Below are 24112 nucleotides of genomic sequence, written 5' to 3'. Positions count from 1 at the left end.
AGACACATGCACATGAATAAACATAATTCTTAAAAGTTTATCTGTGACTGGATGCTTTATAAAGCAAAGGGGCTTATGCAGCAGAGGTTCAGAAGCTGAGAGTTTGAGATTGAGAGTCTTCGACAGTTTGACTTGTGTTATGACAGATGGTCATGTGGTGGGAGCACACCTCAGGCTCCTATGGAGTGAGTCAGGAAACCAGTGCATCGGGAAGGTTCTACTTGTTCTTTTATGAGTTTGATTTCTTGAGAATAACTAGGGCTATAACAGCATTCCAAAGGCATCTTCGCTGCAACTACACCCCCTCCCCCGCTACCATGGCCTCACCACTCCAAACCCTCAGGGGACAACTTTGTCAAATTGAATTGTGCCCACTACTCCTTAAAAAGAAATGCTAAGCCTAGAACCTTCAGAATACTTTCTATCTTATTTGAAAATGAGGCTGCAGATGCAATTACTTAAGAGGAAGTCAGACTGAAGGAGTGTGAGCCACAGCTCTCATGCCCATAAGATGATGTAGGCAGGATAAGGGAAGTGGCTGAAAGCCAAGGAGTAGTAGATCAGGGGCTCCCACTAGAAGCCTGTGAGGGCAGGAATGGCTTTGTGGGGAAACGCTGCTCCTGTAGACACTATGACTTAGGATTCTGGTCTTGTTTGAGCCAACCACTGCCTACCAGCTTGCTAGAGCACCACTGAGAAACTAATAGGAGGGTTGGTAAGTCTCATGTTTCATTTTTGAAAATAAATCCATCTTAAAGGTTTAAATATTTTGTGGATGTCTCAGTTAGCCTACCTGTTGCCAGTGATAAAACACCATGGGCAAAAGCAATGTAGGGAGGAAAGGGTTTATTTGGTTTACAAATCCTGATCACAGTCCATCACTGAGGAAAGCCAAAGCTGGAATTCAAGGCTGAAACTGAAACAGACCGAAAGGGAGTGCTGCTTACTGGTTCCCCCCCACCCCCTACAACCGGTGGCTTGCTCTTGTAGAACCTGCCCACAGTGGGCTGTGCCCTCCCACATCAACTGTTAATTAAAAAAAAAAAACGCACTATAGGCAAATCTTATGGAGCATTTTCTCAATTGAAATCCCTCTTCCCAAATGATTCTAGGTGGTGTCAAGTTGACAAAAAACTAAGAGAGAGGACTTGTGACATTAAAACTTCGCAAGGCATTTGTGTTTGCAATGACTGCTGATGAGAAAAGGCAGAATGTGAAAGTTTAAGGATGGAATTCAGACAGCACTGAGGAAGTCTCTTCCCTATGCATCCTTACATGTAGTATCTGCTCATTGCAATTACTGTTTTGGAGATGACGTGGGAGCCTCTGCAGGACAGAAGGCAGGCGATGTGAAAGACTTAAAGTTTCGGCTCCAAGGCCCACTCCTCCTTTACGAATTTCTCTTGTTTCATTTTGGGAGTTGTACCTCAAGATTTCCCTGGGCAAAAGAGTTATGAGACTAACATGAGTTGAAAGTCTCTTCTATTATTTAGCTCACAGGAAGGCAATTTCCTTCTCCACCATTTCTGCAACACAAGTACACTTAACATGAATGTTTGTCAGCAAATTAGAGCTGCCCATCTCTACTAAGGATGCAAGGCGAGGAAGTCAAAACATAGGATGCAGAGCATAGCTCCTTTTTGGTTTTTTAACAGGAGTCTGATAGCATGGATGGAAGCTTTACAGTTTTTATTTTCTTTGTTCCAGTCTTGTTAGAGACCCAAATCAAGATACTTATGACTCAAAATGTGGTAGGAGGCTGTTAGATGTAAAAGTCAAAATACATAGTTTATGCTTGTTGATTTATGGGCTGTCCCTTTTGCCACTGGATAAGCAGAGAAAACTATCAGGATGCAATATTTGCATTCTCACAGCGGAGGCAGCAGCAGCAACAGAAGTCTGGAATACCAGAAACAATGTATTGTACACTAGAGAAACGCACAAGCCCCAAACTAACTTGCAATTCCAAAACGAAAATAGTTCTCACACACTACATCGTTTTATAATTTCATAGGTATAATCTCACTGGAAATCTACAGCCATCTGGGGACTTATGAGGATTGGTATTTCTTAACACTGGCCCATAGACGGGCTCAGAGCCTAAAGAGGCACATTGAACGTCCCCGGGGCCTGCGCCCAGTTATTGAAGGGAGAGTTGGGGCTCCACGTGTTTTCTGAGATTCTTGCACTCAGAGATGAGTGAAGGGTATTCCAGCCTCCTTCTTTTTGTTTATTAGGGTGTCTTAGTGGAGGGAAAGCTTAAAAAATGGCTAAGAGGTGTCTGGAGCCCTACTTTTAATTTCCAAGGTTTCTACTCTGAAAGCTTAAGCCACTCTGTGCTTTTGTCTTTGTGATATGCCACAAGTCACCAGAAACAAATAAGGAACACCACTGTCAATTCCGCCAGGTTTTTTTTCCCTCCAGTTAAGCATGTGAATCTCAAAATGCTCTTCAAATTAGAATAACTATTCATCCACCCACTCTCTGCCTTCAAGACAGCCGCCACAGAGGCGCGCTGAGCACCAAGGCACTCCTGGCTGGGTAGGTGGGCCGACTGCTTACTCCGGGATTCTGGAGTGTCTCTCGGGTTTTCTTCTTCTTCTTCTTTTTTTTTTCCTCCCCCTTGAGATCCTCCCTTTCAAGTTACAGGTTGGGGTGAGTACCTTGAGGGAAGGAGAGAGATGTTTGTGGACTGGCCGGCTGAAGGATGGTACAGCGTACCGAAGGAACACGAGTCTCTTAAAAGAAACCAAGGAGAGGCACTCAGTGCTCAAGTCCAGGCTCCCAGCTTGGGTCTTTGTGTCCTTTGCAAAGTGGCTCATGGGGACAGCAGGCTGTGTGGAGAGACTTCCCACTTCCCAAACGCAGATGAATGCAAGGGGGAGGAAAGTCCTCAACTTTCAAAAGCATCATCCCGCGAGAGGAAGTTTCATGCTGGCCTAGGGAAAAGTACCAGGAGGTGTGCGGGGGGTGGGGTGGGGTGGGGCAGTGGTGATCAGAGAGGTCTCCAGAGAAGGAAGGGGATCCAAGTGGGGAAAGCGAAGGGAAAAGGCATGGGCGAAGCGCCGGGCAGCACGCGATCCTCGGCTTCTCGGCTGCGCGGGAGCTCAGGCCCCGAGGGCTCGGGTGACATCACCCGCGGGCCCCTTCCTCCAGCCGGGTGGGTGGGGCCTGGCGCGCCGCGCGGGCGCGGGGTCAAGGAGGGGGAAGAGGAGGAGCAGGCCTGGATGTGTCTGTGTGAGGACCCGGGAGGGGCGGAGGCGGTGGAGCGCGTGGCTCCCGGCTGCCCGCGCCAGCCTTGCCCGGCCCGACGCGCGGCCTCAGTGCGGCCCGCAGCATAGCGCACTGGGATCCGCGCGCAGAGCGGGACCCCGCCGGGCGCAGCCTGGAAGGAGCGGGAAAGCAAAGTAAGGCGAGCAGTCCTCCCAAGTTTTTTCCAACTTCGCCCCCTGCGGCGGCGGCGTCGCCCCGCTGCTGGGCGCGTACCCAGCGCTCCCCGGAGTGGCGGAAATTAGAGGGACGGGCGGGGGTGGGGGCGCGCAAGGGAAGAAGGAGCAGGGAAAGAGAGAAGAGTCTGGCCACATCTGTGAAAACTTGGAGGAGGGCGGGGAAGAGGAGGAGCGCAGGAGTGCGCGGAGGGGAGCGCGAGGGCCGCGCGCAACGGAGCTCAACTTTTGCAACCGGGGCGCTCGGCCTGGACGGGCCCTGGTTGCTGAAAGTCGCCTTGACGGTCGGGGGCTCCTTTCTTTCTCTTTCTCCTCCCACCCGCGGTTGAACCAAATCAGAACTGTCACTCAGGGCCGGTGACTCAGAGGGATCAGATTACAGGATCCCTGAAACTGATGCGCGGGCTGCAGCGGCGGGAGGGAGCGGACCGGGCCGCGCCGCCGGCGCCCGCACACTCGTCCGCCCGCCCGCCGCTCCCCGCGGCGCCCGCTCGCTCCTCTGCTAGCCCGCGCCACACCATGCCCGCCGCGGCCGCATACTGCGATCAGCCCGGCCATCCACGGTAGCCCGGGTCTCCCTTAGCTCCGCCGGCGCGGGTCTGTGGATTTGGGACCTGACAGCCACAGCCGCAGGTACGTCCCGCCCGAAGTTCTTTGTTTTGGGGGTCCCCGCAGCCCGCCCTGTCGAGCGGACGCGGTGCGCTCGCGCCTTCCCGCGCGCTCTCAGTGTCTGGACTCAGCGATGCAGAGACAGTCTGCAGACCTCCGGCCCCTAGGCGCGCGGACCAAGTTTGCAGCCGCGACGCCCGCGCCTACTCCTTTCTAAGTGCTGAGCCGAGCATGGGGTGCCCGGAGCTGCGGCTAGTCCACGCGCCGCCGCAATCCGCAGCTCGCCTGGGGATGCCCTGGGTCTCCGCGGCTGGGCTCTCCTGGGTCCCGCCTTCATTTCTGAGGGTGGGGGGGTGGTGCGGGGTGAGCGGATGGAGGGCGCGCCTCCGCGATGGGAGAGGAAAAGTGAAAGTTATACCATCGTGGGTGATTCGGAATTCTATGTCTTCCTTTCCAGAAGTAGGGCAGGAAAAAAAGAAAGGGAGAAAGAAAAGAGAAAGAAAGAAAAGTAGCCGTGGCCCTTGCAGTAATCACTTAAGAGGCCAAATGTGCACAGGGTAGAGTTGAGTATGGATCACTATACTTTGCTGGGGACACTTACTTTCAGGAGTTGCAGCGGGCCCCAAGCATGTGGGGGAGTTAATTCTAAACTTGAGTAGTTGGTGAAGCGACTTTTCAGCAGATGGCCACATGCCCTCACACTCGGCCTGGCCATTGCTTCTTAGTATCCTTCAGTGGACTCTGTATCGGTGCTCTGCAGTGCGCCTTTTTGAGTACCACGCCATCCCCTAGGCTTTTTTGGTTTCTCTGTCTCTCTCTCTGTCTCTCTCTCTCTCTTACTTAGGGAAGTTTTCTGCTTTCTGCACCACATTTAACCCCCACCCCCAACTTGGTTGTAGACTTTGAGATAGATTCTGGCCTTGGGTACAATGCTCATGGCCCTCTGCCAGTTTATATGTACATATATTTATGTAAAACATTTTCTCCCAGCTCAATGCCAGCTGTTCCACATTTTCCAGCTGCCACTTTAGTTTGAAATGATGGACTGTCGTCCTTAAGTAAAAGAACCCTTTAGTCCGAGGTATGGAGAGCCCGGCCACTGTGCAAATACAGGGGCAGTGCCATTAGCCCCACTGATATTATTAGTTCCAAAAAACACCTCGTGCCCTCTTTTCCTCTCGTTCTCCTCCTCAATTACAGCTTTCTACAGCCCAGCACATGCACTCTGCTGAACATTCAACTGATTAGGCTCCCTTTTTCTAAACCATCTTGTGCAGAACTTGGATGAGGCCATTTTTTCTTTTTTTATTTTTTTTTCTTTTCATTTTTTTTAAAGATTCCTGAAATATGTGTCTGGTGGAAATAACTTCTAGAAAAAGAGTTGCAGCATGAGAGCATTGGGCATGGCTGGGGGAAAGGGGGTTGTGCTAGGCCATCTGAAACAATCTCATTTTAGTCTGTTTAAGGGGAAACCCTTCCGTCATTCTCCTCATGTCACAAGCTTGTACTGTTTGATGTCTTCACGAGTCACAGACCGAATTCTTCAAGAACTGGCCTAAAGTATTAATTTTGAGTATTTATGTAATTGCTCTGTAATTTGAATAGGTGCCTTATTGATTGATTCCCGTAATTATTTCATTTGGGTTTTAAATTAAAAATTAATAATAGTCTGACAGTTTCTTAATTACATGTGTCAAGATTATTTTGAAGCAGGAAAATGCTATGTTTTAAAATAGTGAAATAACCTCAGAATCACTTCATTTTTCTAAGGCAGGAGCAGAATTTCAGTTGAAAAGATATATTAAAGCAGTAGTGATCGGTTTTAACAATGTAAACTGTGCAGATTATCTGCAGAACTTGTTTATGTTCGGAAATATTGGCTGTAACAGTCTGGTCCACAAGCTCTGTGGCCAGTTAGATTAGAGTCAGACCTTAAAACAAACATGAAATAACATTTAAATTAGCTGAAATTGCATATTTATACAGAGCCGAGAGTTTATTTTACACTAAAAGCTATTTAATTAGAAACTCTCCGCCTAAGGGGAGATCCTTTCAGGGTATGTAATTCTTAAAGTCAGCCTCGGGAACCTTTGGTCTAAGATGCATGAATAAGTTCAATGTGAGAGGTGTCTAGTGAAATTTCACACAGGCAGCAACACTTTAAAAGACATGGATTGCTTTATTGCTAATAGCCTGGCAGGTTTAGCTCAAATGCCTACCAATTCCCCTTGCTTTTTCCATGCTTGTACGCCTTGATTGAACTCTGGTATGCATACAGTTTTTATTTTATGTCTAATTTGCAAAGGACCAACAGACAGAAATGAGAAAATTCAGCGCGGATGAAAAATGGCTCCGCTGAGTTATTTCATTACTTACTTAATGAAAGAATTGATAATTTAACAATTGGATTCCAAAGCCTCAAAGTTGGACTCTCCTTTGTTTTGAAACCAGCAAAGTTTTCTTAATTACCTGCATGCTGTAAGAGGTGCAGACTTCCTCTGGGTTTAGCCGTTTAGGACTGTGTGCTGTGTAAGGCATCCTGCTTGCTGCATTCCCCTCCCCAGGTTCTGAGGACAGTTTGGAAGCTTATGAAAGGAAACACTTTAATGATCATTGTTGTATGCACTCACTTATATGGAGACAGTAATGCTCGAAGAAAGACCAGTCTTGAAGACCTGAGTCAGTGAGTCATGAAATGCTCACGAAAACCTTAGTAATGGAATGTTAATGCTTTTAGACTAGAGTAGATTATCTTAAAAGTCAGACTTTTCTTCCTTCTGCAATTGTTGTAAATCCCCAGCTGGAAAGTTCTTTGAAGGAGGTTTTCGTTCTGGCACTCATAGTCTGAGGTTGGTCTGATTGGTTTTGGAAGATTCAAGGAATTTGCTGCCAATGTTTATATGGCGAGGCAGTCAGAATGCTGAAACGGCTGCAGAACAAACACATATATGTATTTATTAAGCAAATGATTCTCAGTTGGTTATTTGTGATTTCAGGTTGGCTTCTCATTAGAGCCCGGGAGAGTCAGCTGCTTTTTTCTTCATGTTATCATTTTTCTACACGGAAATTGACCTTTTCTACTTTCAGAGCAAATAAAGGCAGACAATAAACAACAGCAACAGGGCTGGGTGCTGCTGCAAACTTTTCTCAAGTACTTTTCAGTGTATTTTTCATCTTTACTTTTATTTGATGGGCCTCTGAAATAGAGCTGTAGACTGGTGAGGACTTTAAATGAAATTTCACACTTTGATGATTTTTTTTAAACTTTGATATATTGACAGCAAAAGGAGCTGCAAAGCTTTTATATAGCCCGAGCAGCAATGCCAGGCAGCAGTCAGACGTCTCCATGCATTTGTGTTTAACTGCAGAAGAAAAACATGTCCATGGGCAGTAGAGGTTCTTATCAGCCCCCTAATCCCAGATCCCAGCAAACCTTGAGGGCATGCCTCAGATCTTGCTGAAGTCACTGCGGACTCTCACAGTTTGCAGATTAAATATGCTATGTGTTCCTGGCTCCAGCAACAGTTTTTATGAGTTCACTAAGCTTCCTGTCTTAGGATCCTTTTCTTGTGTTTTTAGAGCCTGCTGAAGTCAGTGGTGCTTGCTCATTTAGAGACTTTTTACATATTTCATTCTCTCCTTTAAAATTGCCAAATTTATTGTTTTTAAGCTGATGCAGCTAATTGTGTTGGGAAAAGGGGGAGGGGAGGTGCTGGAAAGAAGCTCCATGCGGAATGTTTTTATGAGCTCATTTGTTTGCAAACTTTGTGTGTTTTCTCCATTGTTTTTACCACACTTTCTCCCTGCCTAGCCCTTGAAAAGTAGACTTTTTCCATTTGAGACACTAAGTGCACAATAATACTGTGCACATTTCTTAGCCACAACTCTGTGTGTGTGTGTGTGTGTGTGTGTGTGTGTGTGTGCATGTGTGTGTGTTTCACCTGAAAGTGTTTTTTGTTCTGGTTGTGTATATTTCAACCCGACAAAATGTCTCAGAAAATCTATGGCTTTCTAAAGAAGCTGAATGAAAAAGCCATTACATAGTTAATAAGGTGGCACTGGGACATTGCGGTCCTCTCCTGAAAGGCAATATTGTATTGAGTTCCATGTCTGCCTCTGTGGTATCTATAAGCTATATCCTCTTATATGGTGTGCTAGCATTTTGTGTACAAGTCATAATTAAAAAAGAAAATACTTACATCATTGTCCAGCAACATGTCATATCATTCCCAAGAGAACCCAAGCCAATTTTGTGTTTAAAGGTTATTCAATGAATGAAATCGTGAAAGCCCATTTGTCAAAGTACTGCATGGTTTCTGTTCCTTTTCCAGCCCCAAATTCATTGTCTGCCCTAGCCCAGCCATTAGTCATCAGTGTATTAGTGCTGCCTTCAGGCCATGCTGCCCAGCACTTCTTCACACTAGTACAGCTTTGAAAGTGTACTCTGTCGACTTGTAGAATTACTGCTCTGATTTCCGCTTGGCTGGCTTGAGGTAAGTCCCCTCCCTCCCTGCTAGCTGACTGTAATCCTTGCTTTTCTCTCAAAGCTCCTTTCCAGAGATTTAGAGGAAAACTTTCTTAAGGACCCTGTTGGCATCCTCCCACGGTTTTGTTGTAGCCTGAACTATACATTTAAATTGTACCTGAAGTAAATTGGATGGGTTGCAGGCCTGAAACAGTTAGAGGGGCTTTGCTTTGCTCTGGAGGGGAAGGTGGTGCCGCAGTAACTATTGACACAATATATTTGTGTGCTTGTGTAATTTTTATGTCCTAGAATTAGTTCAGGAATAGGAGATAAGTACCATGCCATTCTTAGTCCCTGTTGAAATAGCTTTAAAATGTAACATATTTGCTTATTTTTAAAGGAGGTTGTTGTTATTGTTTTTTTTTTAAGATTGAATAAAATGCCTCATAAGACAGGAGGAGTGTTTTATGTTATAAACTGTCAAATTTTTTTTAAAAACCTGAAAACTCACCAATTAGATGAAAGATAAGTTCAAGTGTTATTAATGAAGGAATGAGGCAGCTAAGCTCTGTTACTGATTACATTTTGTGATAGTCTTTTAAAAAGAATAATTTACTCCAAAGACTTATTAGTGAGTGGATAAACCTCATCCAGCAGCTTTGTAGTGAAGCCAGAATGCTTGAGATGTGTGGAAACCTGGAATCCACTGGCCAGACATGTGGCTCAGGCCATGCTAGTTCAGTGTAGGGCCTGCTGTGCGAACTGTGGCTGCTCAAGTGGAATTCCACAGCAGAGTCTTGTCGCCGGTGGGCGCGGGTGGCAGTTGCTGTCAGCTAGGGTGATGTTCTTGTATGTGTAAAGAGTGAAGACTGAGTCCGAGGGAGAATGTTGGTTGAATAAGAAAGTTTACGGGATAAGTGGCCCATGGGTAATTAATTAATGTTTAAAGTAGGCTCTGTGTCTGAAAAATCCCCAAAGCTTGAGAACGGGCCCTTAAAAGTTGCTGTTAAGATTTGACTCTCAAAGCTTTAAGACTTAGGAGGATGAAATGGGGAGAGTTGGCGCTGCATGAGTGCAAGCCGAGTAACATTAGCTTACCTGTGACCGATTTTAATGCTTAAATATCCATCTCATTTGTGTGACTCAATAGTCAGTTGTTGGCCTAGTGTGACAGCTCATGCCTTTAGTCTTAACATTTGGAAGGCTGACGCAGGAAGACTGTCAGGAGTTTCAGGTGAGCCTGGGCTTCCTAGTCAATTCTAGACTGCCTGGCCTACAGTATGAAAACCTGTTTCAAACCATAACAGCAGCAGCAACAACAACAAAGTCAGTTCTTACTCCTAGGCAGTGCAAGGTCTGGCTCCTTCAGCTGTATTATAAAGATAGAGGAGTGTAGGGAGTGTCAAGTCATATAAGTTTCATGAGAGTAGCAAGTTTTTCCCCCCTGCTGCTCTGCAAACATGCTTAATTCTTTCAAACCTCAGTGAAGCACTTGGGGTTTTGTGATATACATGGATGTAGTGGGCGGACGGTTTACAGGAAATCATCTATAGACTGATATAGGCAGTCAGATGTGGTTTTCTTTGGGAGGGGAGGTCTGGACCTAGCTAATGCACAGGAAATCTGGGTGTCAGTTTGCTCCCCGTTATTGTTTCTTCTCTCATGGCATCTGCTGTGCCCCCTGCATAGCTCAACCAAAACACACGAGGCTGGTGTGGTGAGAGTTGTGAGGGATTCAGAAGCGGCGATGAGGGTTAAGTGGAGACCTCATACTCCCCTCTAATGTTTGTTACAAGATACCCCTGGCAGCCGAGATTGTAACTGGTGATTTTTTTCCCTTACATCAACACCAGGAAAGGCCCAAACGTGTCATTTTGTGATTTCAGGTGTACTAACAATGATTTCTTTCATGTTGAATAGTCTCTTCACTGATTGAAGTTAACTATATAACTTTCTTAAAAGTTTAGATGTAGCTAATTTATGAGAGCCAAACCCACCGAATCCAGGCAGTTATTTTCCCTCTTAGAGCAGTTCCATTTTGGGATGTCTGTCAAAATGCTGCTTGTCTACAAGCAGAAGCCTCAGAGATGTAAGGTAGGATGGCTGGAAATAGTAAACAGCAGGTTTGGAGATCCCTTGCCTTTCCCAGGGCATCTTGGGTAGATTCTAGCTTTCTTATTTACAGATGAGCTTTTCTGCTCTCTTGACCTTAGGAAAAGTAATCCTATAAAGGTGAAATAATTGTAATATTATGAAGTATTGCATATTACAAAGTATTGCAGTTAAACATTAATGAAGATTTCATTAGGAACTTATGAAGTGGGGCTTCCTTTTCTGCAGAAAGGGGGTACAGACAGGAAGGGGCGGGAAGCATAGAAATCTTGGGAACTGTTGGTGTGTCACAGAGGTTATGCATAACTAATTGATTTTAGGTTCAGAAAGGTTTTGAACAGGAGAGAACCCAAGCACATTATAGACCTCTTATGTTTCCTTTCCACCGTGATTACACAAGACGGCTAAATTCTCTGTCTTTTGCTCATTGAACCTCAAGACTATTTCTCACTTCCAAAACTGATCAAGAATATTTTTAAAAATCAGCATTAGCTTTGTCCTTCATGATAGAAAAAAAAAGTTCTCTCTGAAGGAATTATTTTCTTTAGGAAATGGGTTATTTAATAGCTCCAGGAAGGTATAAATATTAAATAGGATTTTTTTCCTATTTAAAAGGAGCATGGTTGCTCCTTCCATGAAATAGCTGCTGATACTCTAGTAGCAGAGGATGAGCGAACCATCACTCTTCAGTGATAGCTGGAGCGGAAGGCCGCCCCCCCATCCCTTCTCAGCCCACCTCACTGTGGAAGTTGGAAACATTAGCATAGGAGGGAGGCCATTCAGCTCAACAGTGTACAGGCAGGTGTAAATAAAAGCCTCCTTTTCCAGGCTCAGCAGACTCTTGAACTACCACAGGGGGTAGTTTCTCAAGTTCGGCCTGCTCTTGGTGCTGCCCATCCTGTTGGCGTTGAAATGACTTTCCTTTCTGGCTTTTAGTGCCTGTGTCCGAATCTGAGAAACCGATAGGCTTATCATCAATCCAGCCTTCAGCTTAGTTGTCTTGAATCTTTAAAAGGATTCAAGGGAAAAAAAAACCCAACAGTGCAGCAGAGTTATTGCCAAAGTTCAGGTGACTGACCAGTAAAAGCAACTGGGTTAAGGACTTAGGTACTTGCAGTGTGCCAGGTTGCAGCAGCTTCCCACCCCTAGACTACAGTTCAAATGTCACTTTAAGCTCCGGCATTAGCCTGCACTGGTGCTTTCTTCACAGGAATGCTAGGGTTCTAATCATTAAGGAATCCTGAATACCTACAGTTTGGAGGTGTTACTGCAGGTGTTGCTGGTTTTTACAGGTTTAAGAATTGGGATTAAAAAAATTTTGACTATAACAGGAAGCTTCTGTGGTGGTAAAGGTTGAGCTGCTTGGAGGGTTTTCTGAGAGACAGTGAGGCCGTGTGTCTGCCTTGACCATTCTCAGCACCTGCATCTATTTAAGGGAGCCTCGGAAGGGGCTCAGGTTAATAGAGGTTTTAGTGAATTAACATATTTATTTTCCTGCAGATTTTTCAAGCCTTCCCCATTGTTTTATTATAGTGCAACACACACACACACACACTTAACACCTCTTCGAATTCAGCTAGTTCAGACTGGATGCAACAAACCCCTTCACAACTGCCTGCTTGACATTCTGCTGGCCCAGCTGTAGAGGGAGTTTGCAAGTGCCCACAAATATTCCTGAAAAGCAGGACAACTAATTGATAAGGGACACCTGTATGGCTTGCAGAAGTCCTGGGGTGAAGCCTGCTGCTGGGCCAGTCTCCTCAGGGCCTTTCAGTCCGTCTACCTGGCCTGCAGCATCTCCTTTAACTCTCCCTGGCTTGACAGCCTTTGCTAGCAGCTCTAGGTGCCAAAGCTGCAGTGGCTGTGTCTGACGTGCAGCCAGGGCGCCACAATGGGCGAAGGCACAGGTGACAGAGCCGCTGGTGTGGCCAGCAGCACTGGAGGACAGCGCCTGAGGAGGAATTAAGACTCAGAGAGGTAAAAGTGGCTAAAGGTGTGAAAGACAGACTTTGCTCCAGTCTGATGTGTCTGGAACAGAACTTCCCCACCCGCCAAAAGCTTTCAATCTAAAAGTGCCTTAGCAATCACAGCCTACTCAAAAGAATCCCCGTGGTAAAAGGCCCTGTCTCTTTGAAGATGGTGGGTCAGTGTGAGGCAGCCCCTCTTCCTGGTGCTACTCTTTGAGAGGGCTTGAGGCATTTGTGAGCCGGTGTTTTGGAAACGTAGTGTCTCCCCTCCTCCAAAATTCTCAGGTTTGGTAATTTAGCATTCCAGCAGGGGTCAACTCTGGTCTGTATTTCCAAATCCCTTAATGGCCTATGAAAAAGCCACCCTGAATGGAGAAGTAGTCATCATTTCAACGTTTAGATGGGGTATGGGCATCCGGGGTACTAAAGCTTTCTCTTTGTGACAAGGATAAAATTGTGTTTTTATCAGTAAAATAAGCTGATATAATTCACGGTGCCATACAGGAAGCAGATGTGTGCCTTGGCAAGTTGCCATGTTATAGCCCTACACCAAGCATTGACTACACTTAAATAATTAGTTGCTAATTAATGAGATCCAAAAATAAGTTGTCAAAATAGAAGAAGGGGGAGATTCTTTAAGTTACCAAGGGCCTAGTTTTTAAAAAAAAATCTATTTCAAACAGGGGTAGGAATTAGTACCCTCCAAGACCATTAATTAGTAGCTTTCAGGCGGTGCCTCTTGGCGCTTGAGCCTGTCTACTGAGCCGAGGTCTGGGAGGGTTAGTGCTTTGTTAAAATGAAGTTTCTTGCCTGAAGGGGTACCCAACAACTGCATAAAATACAGCTTTACTAAGCAACTTCTGTGGCGTGTTTATTCTCACTGGGAACCTCATCTCTTGATGGGATGCGATCTGGTTTTTTTGTGTGTTATGTTTCCGTTTTGCAGTTGCCCAAATTCAGCTTAGAAAACTGTATGTCAGGTTTGGAGGCGACGGCTATGGCATCGGAGGTGTCTAGAGTCGGGTGCTTGGATTAAGGATTCCTGGTAAAAAAATTTTTTTTTTAGCTTTTATAGAATTTACCAGTTTTTGATGAAGCGTTTAGTATAGTGTAGCCAGCTCAAGGATGTTTACAACTCAAGACCACAGCAGATTTAGAAGTCATGGGGCCACCATGTGAACTTCTGTTCATCCGGTAAACATTTGTATATGTATTAGTTGCTGAAAGGATAGGCGACTGCCCCTCACGAGGCTTCCAGTCTGGATCCGGGAGATGGGTGCTCAGCAAAGACTTTTCTAGATGCAGTTCTCTATCATTACAGTTGAGCTGGGATAGGTCTGTATGGGCTGTGAGCTCCACGTTCTGGGATGCATACACTTCATTCATCCTATAGTTAGGACGTTGATGAGATCCTCTCTCATAGATACATAGCAAAGAACAAAAGTAAATGGAGACCTCTTACTGGGAAGCTGAAGTGATGTTGGCAGTTAGTGCTCCATCAGATTCCGGCTCTCAGGTGCCGCTCTCCATGACAGATGCGGTGTGCTGGGAGCTGTGCTGGAGGTTCGGCTCCTTTAGCAAGGATATAGCGGTGTGTACTGATGGCTTGTACCAGTGGCTGCTCAGGGGAACTGTGGGAGTAGTGGCATGGATTGGGTTGACTTGGTCTTACGGTGTCCTCGGTCTTTCTTTTGTTTGCTGGAGAAAGTGTGGGCAACTGTAGACCTGGAGAGCCTGGAACTCTGTATGTGGACCAGACTGTTGCGACCTCACAGAAACTCTCCTGCCTCCGCCTCCTGAGTGCTGAAATTGATGTCTGAAGCAGGGTGTGGTGGTGCAGGCCTGACTGAGGATGAGTCTGAGGAGTTGAAGCCAGACGGGGCTGTGGAGCATGACCTCAGCTTATAAACACATGAAGTCAGTTTAGAGAGAGAATTGCTGTGCCTGTGGCAGTCAGAGGCTGACTTGGGGTTTGGTTCCCTTCCCTCTGTTGTGTAGGTGGATTCCAGGAATCAAACTCCGGTTGTCGGGCTTACAAGTGCCTTTCCCCACAGAGGTACCCCTGAGGCCCCTGTTCTGAGGTCTTTTTCCTTAGAAACACAAGCAATTCTGGACATTTTATCTTTAGAGGTTTTTTAAAAATCCAGGCTTATGGAAAGGCTTTGGAGGGTCTACGATCCCTTGGAAATTAAATGTCCTTATTTCTGAGCTAAAGAGTATTTTCCCTCCTTCTTTAGGAAGAAGGACTTAACTGTTTGATTTCTTCTCAAGAAGCAAAATGCTTCTGTCTGAGTTGATATCAAGTGAGAGTGAGCACAGGCTGCCCCAGTTTGCTTTGGACAGCTCCTGGGGCAGCCTTAGGTAGCCTGTGCGGTGCTGTCCAGCCCTTGCTGTGTTGTTCTTGTTTTTAATTGTGCTATTTAAATATGCTTCTCAATTCAGAGTGGGTCTTAGAGTTGATAAGTACATCTTTTTTCCCCTTTTTATTCTACAAGACACTCATGTGTTTTAAAGTGGATGACAGTAGATATTCTTGGAGAAGATGAAGTTAGCGGAAGAGCTGGTACCCCAGTGTTGTGTCTTCAGCCTTTGGTACCCAGGCCATAATTGAATGGCTTGCGTTCCAGGACAAGGGGGAGTGTGGTGTATGTTACAAACTGTACAGTTCCCTTGCAAACTGGAGTGAAAGCTGACTAAACATATATCCTCTGGCATTTTCGCTTTTGCCACTTAAACAGTTGCTTATTTTATTTCTCTAATCACTGTTTTGATTGAACCTTGTGGCGTCTGCTACATGTATAAAAATAAGCAGATGACTAGACAGATGAAGGGCCTACTGTCAGTGTTGCAATCTAGAGACTTGAAGAAAACGTGGCTGTGCGGACTTTTCGTCTTGGTACTCTTTGTAGGTCTAGAACACGAGCGTAAAAATAAAATGCACCAGAGTGAAAACGGAGGAGTGATTCATTGGGACTGTTGTCCCATGAGGGAAGCTCGTGAAACACAGAGGAACTGAATTCTCCTGTAGTTGAGTTTCCATGTTTTCTAAGTGATCCCAGCCTTCGCTTTTGGCTTTTTGTTGTGGGATGAAGGGCTGGGCTGTCGTCTTATTTGCTTAGGAAATTAAGCCAAATGAGTTAATGTTTTCCTTTTCAGAAAACTTAAAGAACACAGTTTGCCTGGATGTAGTGCATTGCAAGCTGGGCGTGGTGGCAGTGGTGTGCACCTGTAATCCCAGCCCGGTGGGAGGCAGAGGCAGGCGGACCTCTGAGAGTTCAAGGCCAGCCAAGTCCAGGACAGCCAAGTCTACACAGAGAAACCCTGTCTCGGGAGGGGGGGGGATCACTTTCTACTTGGCTGAGTTACCCCAGACTGAGAGCTCTGGGAAGGGTTTAATTATGGGGCCAGAGAGACGGCTCAGTGGTTAAGAGCACTGCCTGCTCTTCCAAAGGACCTGGGTTCAATTCCCAGCACCCACATGGCAGCTCACAACTTTCTGTAACTGCACGAAATGACACCCTGACACCAGTGCACATAAATTAAAATTAAATAAACTATTAAAAATAAGTTTATTGTAATTCAAGCTTTCTTCTGTCTTAGATGTTCTCCTGGTGCCCCTTCCTACAAAGGTGACCACCTGAGGAGGGATGTGCAGACGTGGCTTAAGGGAAGAGTGACACTTGGGGTTTTCGCTGTGGATAGTTGAAAATTGAAGTGTTTAGAATCCAGCATTTCCCAATCTGTGGGGTCACAATCCCTTTGTCAAACATCAATCTCCAAAAAATATTTACATTGCAGTTCATAACAGTAGCAAAGTTACAGTTATGAGTAGCAGTGAAAACAGTTTCGTGGTTCGGGATCACTGCAGCATGAGGAACTGTATTATAGGGTCACAGCATTAGGGAGAGTGAGCACCACTGGTTTAGATTATTTGATAACAAATACTCAGGAGGAACTGGGGAGACGTCTACGTTGTGAGCTGCTCTGTTTTACTTTGCAGATAGTAAAGGCTGGGATCACTTAGGGAATATGAAAACTCAAATACATGTGACTCCTTAATATTATATCCACCAAGCGTTTCACTAGAAAAACCTTTGGAGAAATGTCACTCCGGTTTTGCTTTAGGTCTTTCCTCAGGCAGAAGATATAGAGGGCTTTTGAGCAAAGGTTTCTCCTTCTGCCGTTTTGGGAATTTGATGGCACTGTGGTGTTTTGTAGGCATTTCTTCGAGAAACAAGCTGAAGTAATGAGAAGACGTTATGGAGGCCCAGTCCCACAGCTCCACAGCCACTGAGAGGAAGAAAGCTGAGAATTCCATCGCCAAGTGTCCTACAAGAACAGACGTCAGTGAGAAGGCCGTGGCCTCCAGCACCACTTCGAATGGTGAGTGGCCTCACAGCTCCCCGTGGCCACACCACATTGGTGCTGTGTTCTCTGCATCCCCTGAGCTGAGCATAGGCATCTGGACCAGTGATTGTTCTGTGAGGGGCTCACATGGGCTAAAGGATGCTGTATAGGGCAGGCACGCTTTGGGAATCTCTGTTTTGGCACTCAAACTGCTCATTTTCTTCAGAGTCTAAATCAAGATGTAATTTGTATTAGGTTATTTATGAAAAGGAATTCCTGTTTTGGCATTTTGGAAATCATCTTGATTGCCCTGGTAATAAGTTAAAATGATTTACATTTTACCTGGAAAGTCTATACTAGTCAAAATAACACAGAGTCTCCCCCACCCCAAATTTAAAGTTGCCTACTGGATTTTTAAAATTTAAGTCCATGGATGTCATTTTTAGTTTTGTAAGTTTAATTCATTCCATTGATTTCAGAGATAGCACGGAGTCACCAATTCTTTTTAAATTTTAAGCAAAGTATTGAGAGGTATTTCAGTCCAAGCATAGAGTACTGACTGTAGAATTCAGCGTCTGTCCCACAGTGGGAAAACCAGGCTGAAGGGTCATGGTGACATCTCTTCCTCCCCAGGCTTTCCCACAAGGTAGGCCGTTAGTGCCTTGGCTTTCTGTAGGCTCCAGCCATGCTCTCTCCAGACTGCACTCTGCCTCTCTGTGTACCCTTAGGAAGAATGAGCTGGCCCAGCCCCCAGCTCTGGTCCTGTGTGACCCAGCTCACTGAGGTGCCCGAGCCAAGCTTCTGTCTCCTTCTCTGTGGTTTTATAATTTATATGTTCCAAGAAAGATTTTACTAGGTTGGCTTGCTGTTGTTTTAAATGTGCAATTGAAGGGCGAGCTAACTATAAGCCGAGAGCCTTCCGCCCTGAGGACAGGTGCTCCTGAGGAGTCTGGCCGCTGCTCTGGGCCCATCCATGTGTGCCCAGCCTGGCTCCAGCTCTGCAGGCCTTTAGTTAGGGACTGTGCCAGAGGGAGGAGCTGGCTGTCAGTCTTGCAGGCCAATGAGTCTGGCTTGCCATGGATCTCTAGAGAGATATAGTTATGTCTGAGTTAAAATAATGAATTCACCTGTATGTGTGTAAAAATGTGTCTGCATTGTTCCCTTTATTTGTAGCATTTACGTCCAGGCCTCGTGTTTATTTAATAGCTTGAATGTTTGTCTCTTGTCATCCAGTGTTACAGAAAGCATATTCTACTTCAAAAGCATGCTATCTTGTTTCCTTTTTTTCCCCTGGAGTTTATTAAAATTAAGCTAATTTTTTGCTTTATAAACAGAAGCAGTATGGAAAGGGCTGGCTATTTGGTAGTTTTAATACTAATTTTATGGGAATAAGCACTTTATCTGCACTAAGCTTCGTAAAGCAGCAATTTTGTTTATCTTTATGGCATGTGAGTGTGGGTGCACAGCAGGAAATGTGGGTCTTTCCCAAATTCAGGGGCAGCGCAGGTGGATAGAGTACGCTGCTCCGCCACGTGGAGTGTGAGAAGCCGCTGTCCTGCCTGGGAGCCCGTCAGCGGTCTCTTGTGGCGAAGATGCTGTTGCCTCTGTGGATGCTCCCACATTGAGACTCATACTCCAGGGTTTTCCACTGCTCCTCAGCTTGCCATCAGTCAGTCTTTGACCATAGACTCTCCTCATAACCGTTTTGAGGGTGACTAGAACATTATTAACCTCAACCCAGTAGTGGCCTGGAGGCCTGGAGCAAACACTAGCCAGAGAAAGGACAGTCTTAATGCTAGTCCTATACTTGACACAATCATTGGCCTGTTAAACCACTCACACTCTTGTCTTCTTTACCTCATTAGCCTGCACAACCTGTCTAAACTCGCACAAGTCCTGTCCCACATGGATGTAAATAGTAGTCACGTTTGCGGGGCACATGTCTGAATGAGATCCGTCCCAGAGTAGTTTTCAAAATTCCTGATCGTCTAAGGAATTCCCTGCTTTTTGTTTGGGGACAATAGGAAAATCAATGAAACAAAAAGAAAAAAAAATAAAGTATTGTTTTAAAAACCGGATTTCCACCCAATAGACTGATTCCAGAAAAAATAGGCAAATGCATTTGAAAAATAATAAACAAAACAAAACAACAAGGCCAGTGAAACCAAGCAAGTTTGTATTGTAATCTTTGCGTTTAGGAGGCTGAGGCAGGAGAATTGTGAGTTTGAGGTCTGTTTGGGCTATGTGGTGACATAATAGAAAAATGAACCTTTTTCTTTGTTTATGTAAATGCTAATCATGGCAATGATCATTTCCTCTAGAGTTTCCCAGTGTTCACCAGCGAGCTTAGATCTGTGTTGTATCAGGATTGTGGTTCGGGGCGTGGAAGGCTAGGATTCCGCTTCTTCTGTACTGCTTGCTCCTGCCCTGCCCACACGCTTCCTTCCCTCCAAGTTGTGCCTTCTTGTCAGGCAGATCAGTGTATGGACTTCAGTCCTGTGTGGCTTGGATTAGAGCTTTTGGCAGGCAGCCTTGCGGAGCTTGGTGCTTGGTGTGTGCAGGCCTGTGGTGGACGTTGGTGTTGTTGGCTGTCCACTGTCTGTCTGCCCACCTACCCTTTTCTCTACAGTTTAGAAGTGCTCACACGCCTACCCCGAGCTCTTCCCAGCTCACACCCCTACCCCGAGCTCTTCCCAGCTCACACCCCTACCCCGAGCTCTTCCCAGATCACACACCTACCCTGAGCTCTTCCCAGCTCACACGCCTACCCTGAGCTCTTCCCAGCTCACACACCTACCCTGAGCTCTTCCCAGCTCACATGCCTACCCTGAGCTCTTCCCAGCTCACACACCTACCCTGAGCTCTTCCCAGCTCACACACCTACCCTGAGCTCTTCCCGGCTCACACACCTACACCGAGCTCTTCCCAGCTCACACACCTACACTGAGCTCTTCCCAGCTCACACACCTACACTGAGCTCTTCCCAGCTCACACCCCTACCCTGAGCTCTTCCCGGCTCACACGCCTACACTGAGCTCTTCCCAGTTCACACGCCTACACTGAGCTCTTCCCAGCTCACACACCTACACTGAGCTCTTCCCAGCTCACACACCTACCCTGAGCTCTTCCCAGCTCACACACCTACCCTGAGCTCTTCCCGGCTCACACACCTACACTGAGCTCTTCCCGGCTCACACCCCTACCCTGAGCTCTTCCCAGCTCACACACCTACCCCGAGCTCTTCCCGGCTCACACACCTACCCTGAGCTCTTCCCAGCTCACACCCCTACCCCGAGCTCTTCCCAGCTCACACCCCTACCCTGAGCTCTTCCCAGCTCACACACCTACCCCGAGCTCTTCCCGGCTCACACACCTACACTGAGCTCTTCCCAGCTCACACCCCTACCCTGAGCTCTTCCCAGCTCACACACCTACCCCGAGCTCTTCCCGGCTCACACACCTACCCTGAGCTCTTCCCAGCTCACACACCTACCCCGAGCTCTTCCCGGCTCACACACCTACCCTGAGCTCTTCCCAGCTCACACACCTACCCCGAGCTCTTCCCAGCTCACACCCCTACCCCGAGCTCTTCCCAGCTCACACACCTACCCCCGAGCTCTTCCCAGCTCACACCCCTACACTGAGCTCTTCCCGGCTCACACACCTACCCTGAGCTCTTCCCAGCTCACACACCTACACTGAGCTCTTCCCAGCTCACACACCTACCCTGAGCTCTTCCCAGCTCACACACCTACCCCGAGCTCTTCCCAGCTCACACACCTACCCTGAGCTCTTCCCGGCTCACACACCTACACTGAGCTCTTCCCAGCTCACACACCTACACTGAGCTCTTCCCAGCTCACACACCTACCCTGAGTTCTTCCCAGCTCACACACCTACCCCGAGCTCTTCCCAGCTCACACACCTACACTGAGCTCTTCCCAGCTCACACACCTACCCCGAGCTCTTCCCAGCTCACATACATACCCTGAGTTCCTTCACAGAAGCTGGAATCACTGAGATGCCACAGTAGGGAGCACCATGATTGTGCCTCTTCCCAGAGGCTTACACTTTCTTTGCAATTGCTCTGTCGTTGAGTCTGTAACCAGACAGTTAAAAGATTTACTTCAGATATCAAGACGTATGAACCAAGTGAAGATAGAGTGTGTATTTTCGATTCCACCCATTTCCTGATTAAAAGTAAATAAACAGGAACGTTTTGTTACTGAAGTTGCTGGTTAAGTTGATTTAATTAACTTTTCCAGTCATTATGTGGTATAATTTGTTCTTGATTGAGAACACCCCAGCCAAACCGCGTGCATTCCACGGCGTGTCCTCACAGGTCTGTTTTCTTGCTTTTCTCAGTTGGCTATCTGCTTTTAAACACACACACACACACACACACACACACACACACACACACACACACACAGCCAAAATGTATGCTTCAGAAACCTTGAATAGCATGATAAATAAACATTTGCTACATGAGATTGAAATGTAAAATACCACCGGTTAGGAACTGTTCTCTGAATCTGGTATGGGGGACAGAAACCAAGCCCAATTAGACTTCTGTAGCATTTCAGGCCCCACATGCGCACGGGCAGCCTCCCGTGATCTTCACAAGACCCGCACTGTGTGCAGAGTTTCCTGTGTGCACTTTCGGCAGCTTTCGGCAGGTAGTGCTAGTCATGAACTGGGAAGGACGCAGGAGATGGCTCGCTGTCTTGGCATGATTCATTACTTTCTAAGCTACATGTTGTGTTTTCCTAAGTAATGAGTTTTAAACGCACATTTTTTCTGCTTTACATCTTCTAATTAACATGTAAAACTTTCCTCTATGACTTGAATACTTAATTTTAAATGTTTTGCCTCCTTTTACCTCATGAGTTTTTATTTAAACAGTTCCTTGGTATTAGCCTGCTACTCTGCTGTAAGAAAGCGAGACAGGCTGGGCATGGTGGCGCCTTTATAATCTCAGCACTTGGGAGGCAGAGGCAGGCAGATATTGTGAATTTGAGGCCAGTCTGGTTCACAGAGTGAGTCCAGGACAGCCAAATCTACACAGAGAAACCCTGTCTCAGAAAACCAAAAGAAGATGAAGAGGAGGAGGAGGAAAGCGAGATAGTACCACCTTTAATTTCAACACCCAGGAGGAAGAGGCAGGCACATCTTTGTGTGATAGAGACTAGCCTGGTCTACGTAATGAGTTTTAGGCCAGCCAGGGCTACATAGTGTGACCATGTCCCAACAAGGAGAGTAGCACACATCATAAATGATCCAGGCTATGGTTTTGAGTTTGTGGTAATCACTGAGGTATTTTATAAGCATATAGCAAGCCTAAATTCACCCAGTGGTGATAAGATGGGAAAGCAAAGCTGATAGATTAATTGATGGGGCATTCTTTCTGCTTTTGGTTTGTTTGTTTGTTCTTCCTGACCTTTTTTTTTTTTGTCTTTTGTTTAAATGTTTTTTGAAGTTTATGCTTTCAAACTGTCCAGTGTATAGGTATTGATCTCCGTGATGCCCCTGCTGGATTTGTGACTAGGAGTACAGAAAGCTAATGTGTATGGGGTCCATGGTTCCTTTGGTGATGATTGAGAAGGCTTCTGCTTGTGCTGAAGGCTTCGCCTTGACCCTTGTTCTCTGCCGTACATTCACGTCACCCTACCTTTTCTCAGTGTTGATTCTACTTAGAAGTAGGAAGGTAGTTTACTCCAGATAAGATTTGGAGTTTTAGATTTCTGTACCCTTCGTTGCTTTCCACGTGCCATTTCTTGACGCATGTAAGATGGATAGGAGAGACTGCCAGGCACTTCGCCTGGGATATCATAGGGTCCTGTGAGCACATGCAGGGTTTGGATGTGGATGCTCAGCTGGGCATGAGTTCTAGCTGTGTGAGTGAGTGATTAGTCTCCTACCGTCTTGGTTTCCTCATCTACTTTAGCGAGGCAACAGTTACATCTATTTTCAAGGACTTATCGGCAGAATTTCCAGTTATACTGTGTTGGCTCCAGCAATTAAACTCACTTCCTTGGGCCTGGCAGCAAGGGCCTTTATCCTCTGAGCCACTTCTGTTGTCCAGGTTTTCAGAGGAAACGGAAAATGTTTGGCAAAAGTAATGGCAAGCTTGCTGGATTGAAGACGTTTCACACATCACACATCTAACTAAGCCTGCTCATCTTGAGGAAGGATGAGCAGGACAAGTGAGAAAGGAACACAGCTCTACATGAAAGCCTCTTTAACCCCGAACGGAGGGAGATAATGGTGTGTGTGGACGTAGCTTAGGACATTTTTTTCAGATTTCTTAACTCAGGAAAACTCATTGTGCTGAGTGTGTGTGGCACCGAGAGTGGCTCCGAGAGTGTGCTCGTCTCTCCCCATCGCTCTCTGGGGTGAGGCATCCCTTTCTCAATGTCATGCCACTTGCAGTGTGGTTTGTGCTGTATCGATGACATTTGACTTAGTCTACTTGAACTTCTTTTTAAAAACTCAACTAACTGGTGATAACTAAGCTCAGAGCAGCTGCGTCTTGGGCTCCAAACACTCTTAGCCCTGAGCTCCTCTGATTTCCATATTAGCTTTCTGTCAGCCTTCCAGGCTTGAAACCCCGCTATCACCCTTTGACCCCTTTGCAGGCTCATGCTCCTGTTAGGTTTCCCTCTGTTTGTTCACTCACATTTCCCTACAGCCCAGCATACTACATCATGCCCCTGACATTGTCACTGTCCTGTGCCATGACAATTCTGGTGGCCTCCGCTCCTCGCCTTGACCTTCTCATGCTTGGCACGTGCTTCTGCCAGATTAGCAGTGTTGTGGTTCTCGCTGTGAAGATCCCGTTCTGGAATCTTCAGTGACGCATAGCTGCCCACAAGGTGAAGCTTGGAGCCATTAACTTAATGTGTAGGTATCTTCTAAAATCTGACAGTGGCCCGACTCTGTGATCTGCTCACTGACTAAATGCAAGAGCTGTTTGCCTTGTTCACGTACCTTCACCGCAGACGGAGAGTTTCGCTGATATCACCGTGTGTTTGCTGTCCGTTCTGAAATGGACGTCCTCGTTTTCTCCACGTGTTTCTTTAAATCCTTTTGGGAACTGCATAATACCTTTCATATCTTTATTTCTTTATCATTATCATTTTAATTAATAAACTTTGTATGTTAGA

At 46.3% G+C, this 24112-nt stretch overlaps 1 protein-coding gene across 5 annotated transcripts in view; it reads left to right on the top strand.

The window, feature by feature from the left end:
- The first annotated feature begins 1640 nt into the window (after positions 1-1640).
- GLI3 (GLI family zinc finger 3) overlaps positions 1641-24112 on the top strand; it is a 276887-nt gene continuing 254415 nt past the window's right edge. For 2 of the 5 annotated variants that reach the window (XM_084796222.1, XM_084796218.1), the window contains exons 1-2: positions 3432-4079; positions 16818-16982. In XM_084796222.1, the coding sequence (XP_084652348.1) occupies positions 16859-16982 (124 nt within the window). In that variant the 5' untranslated portion in view covers positions 3432-4079; positions 16818-16858. Of the gene's footprint in view, positions 3408-3431; positions 4080-16817; positions 16983-24112 lie in introns of those variants that run through there. The other 3 variants (XM_084796219.1, XM_084796220.1, XM_084796221.1) reach the window with 3 other exon arrangements.

Source organism: Acomys minous (assembly GCF_964271855.1).
Source record: "Acomys minous genome assembly, chromosome: 9".
In the NCBI taxonomy this organism is placed as follows: domain Eukaryota; kingdom Metazoa; phylum Chordata; class Mammalia; order Rodentia; family Muridae; genus Acomys; species Acomys minous.
The sequence above is the reverse complement of the archived record's forward strand: the minus strand, read 5'-3'. Positions and strand labels throughout refer to the sequence as shown.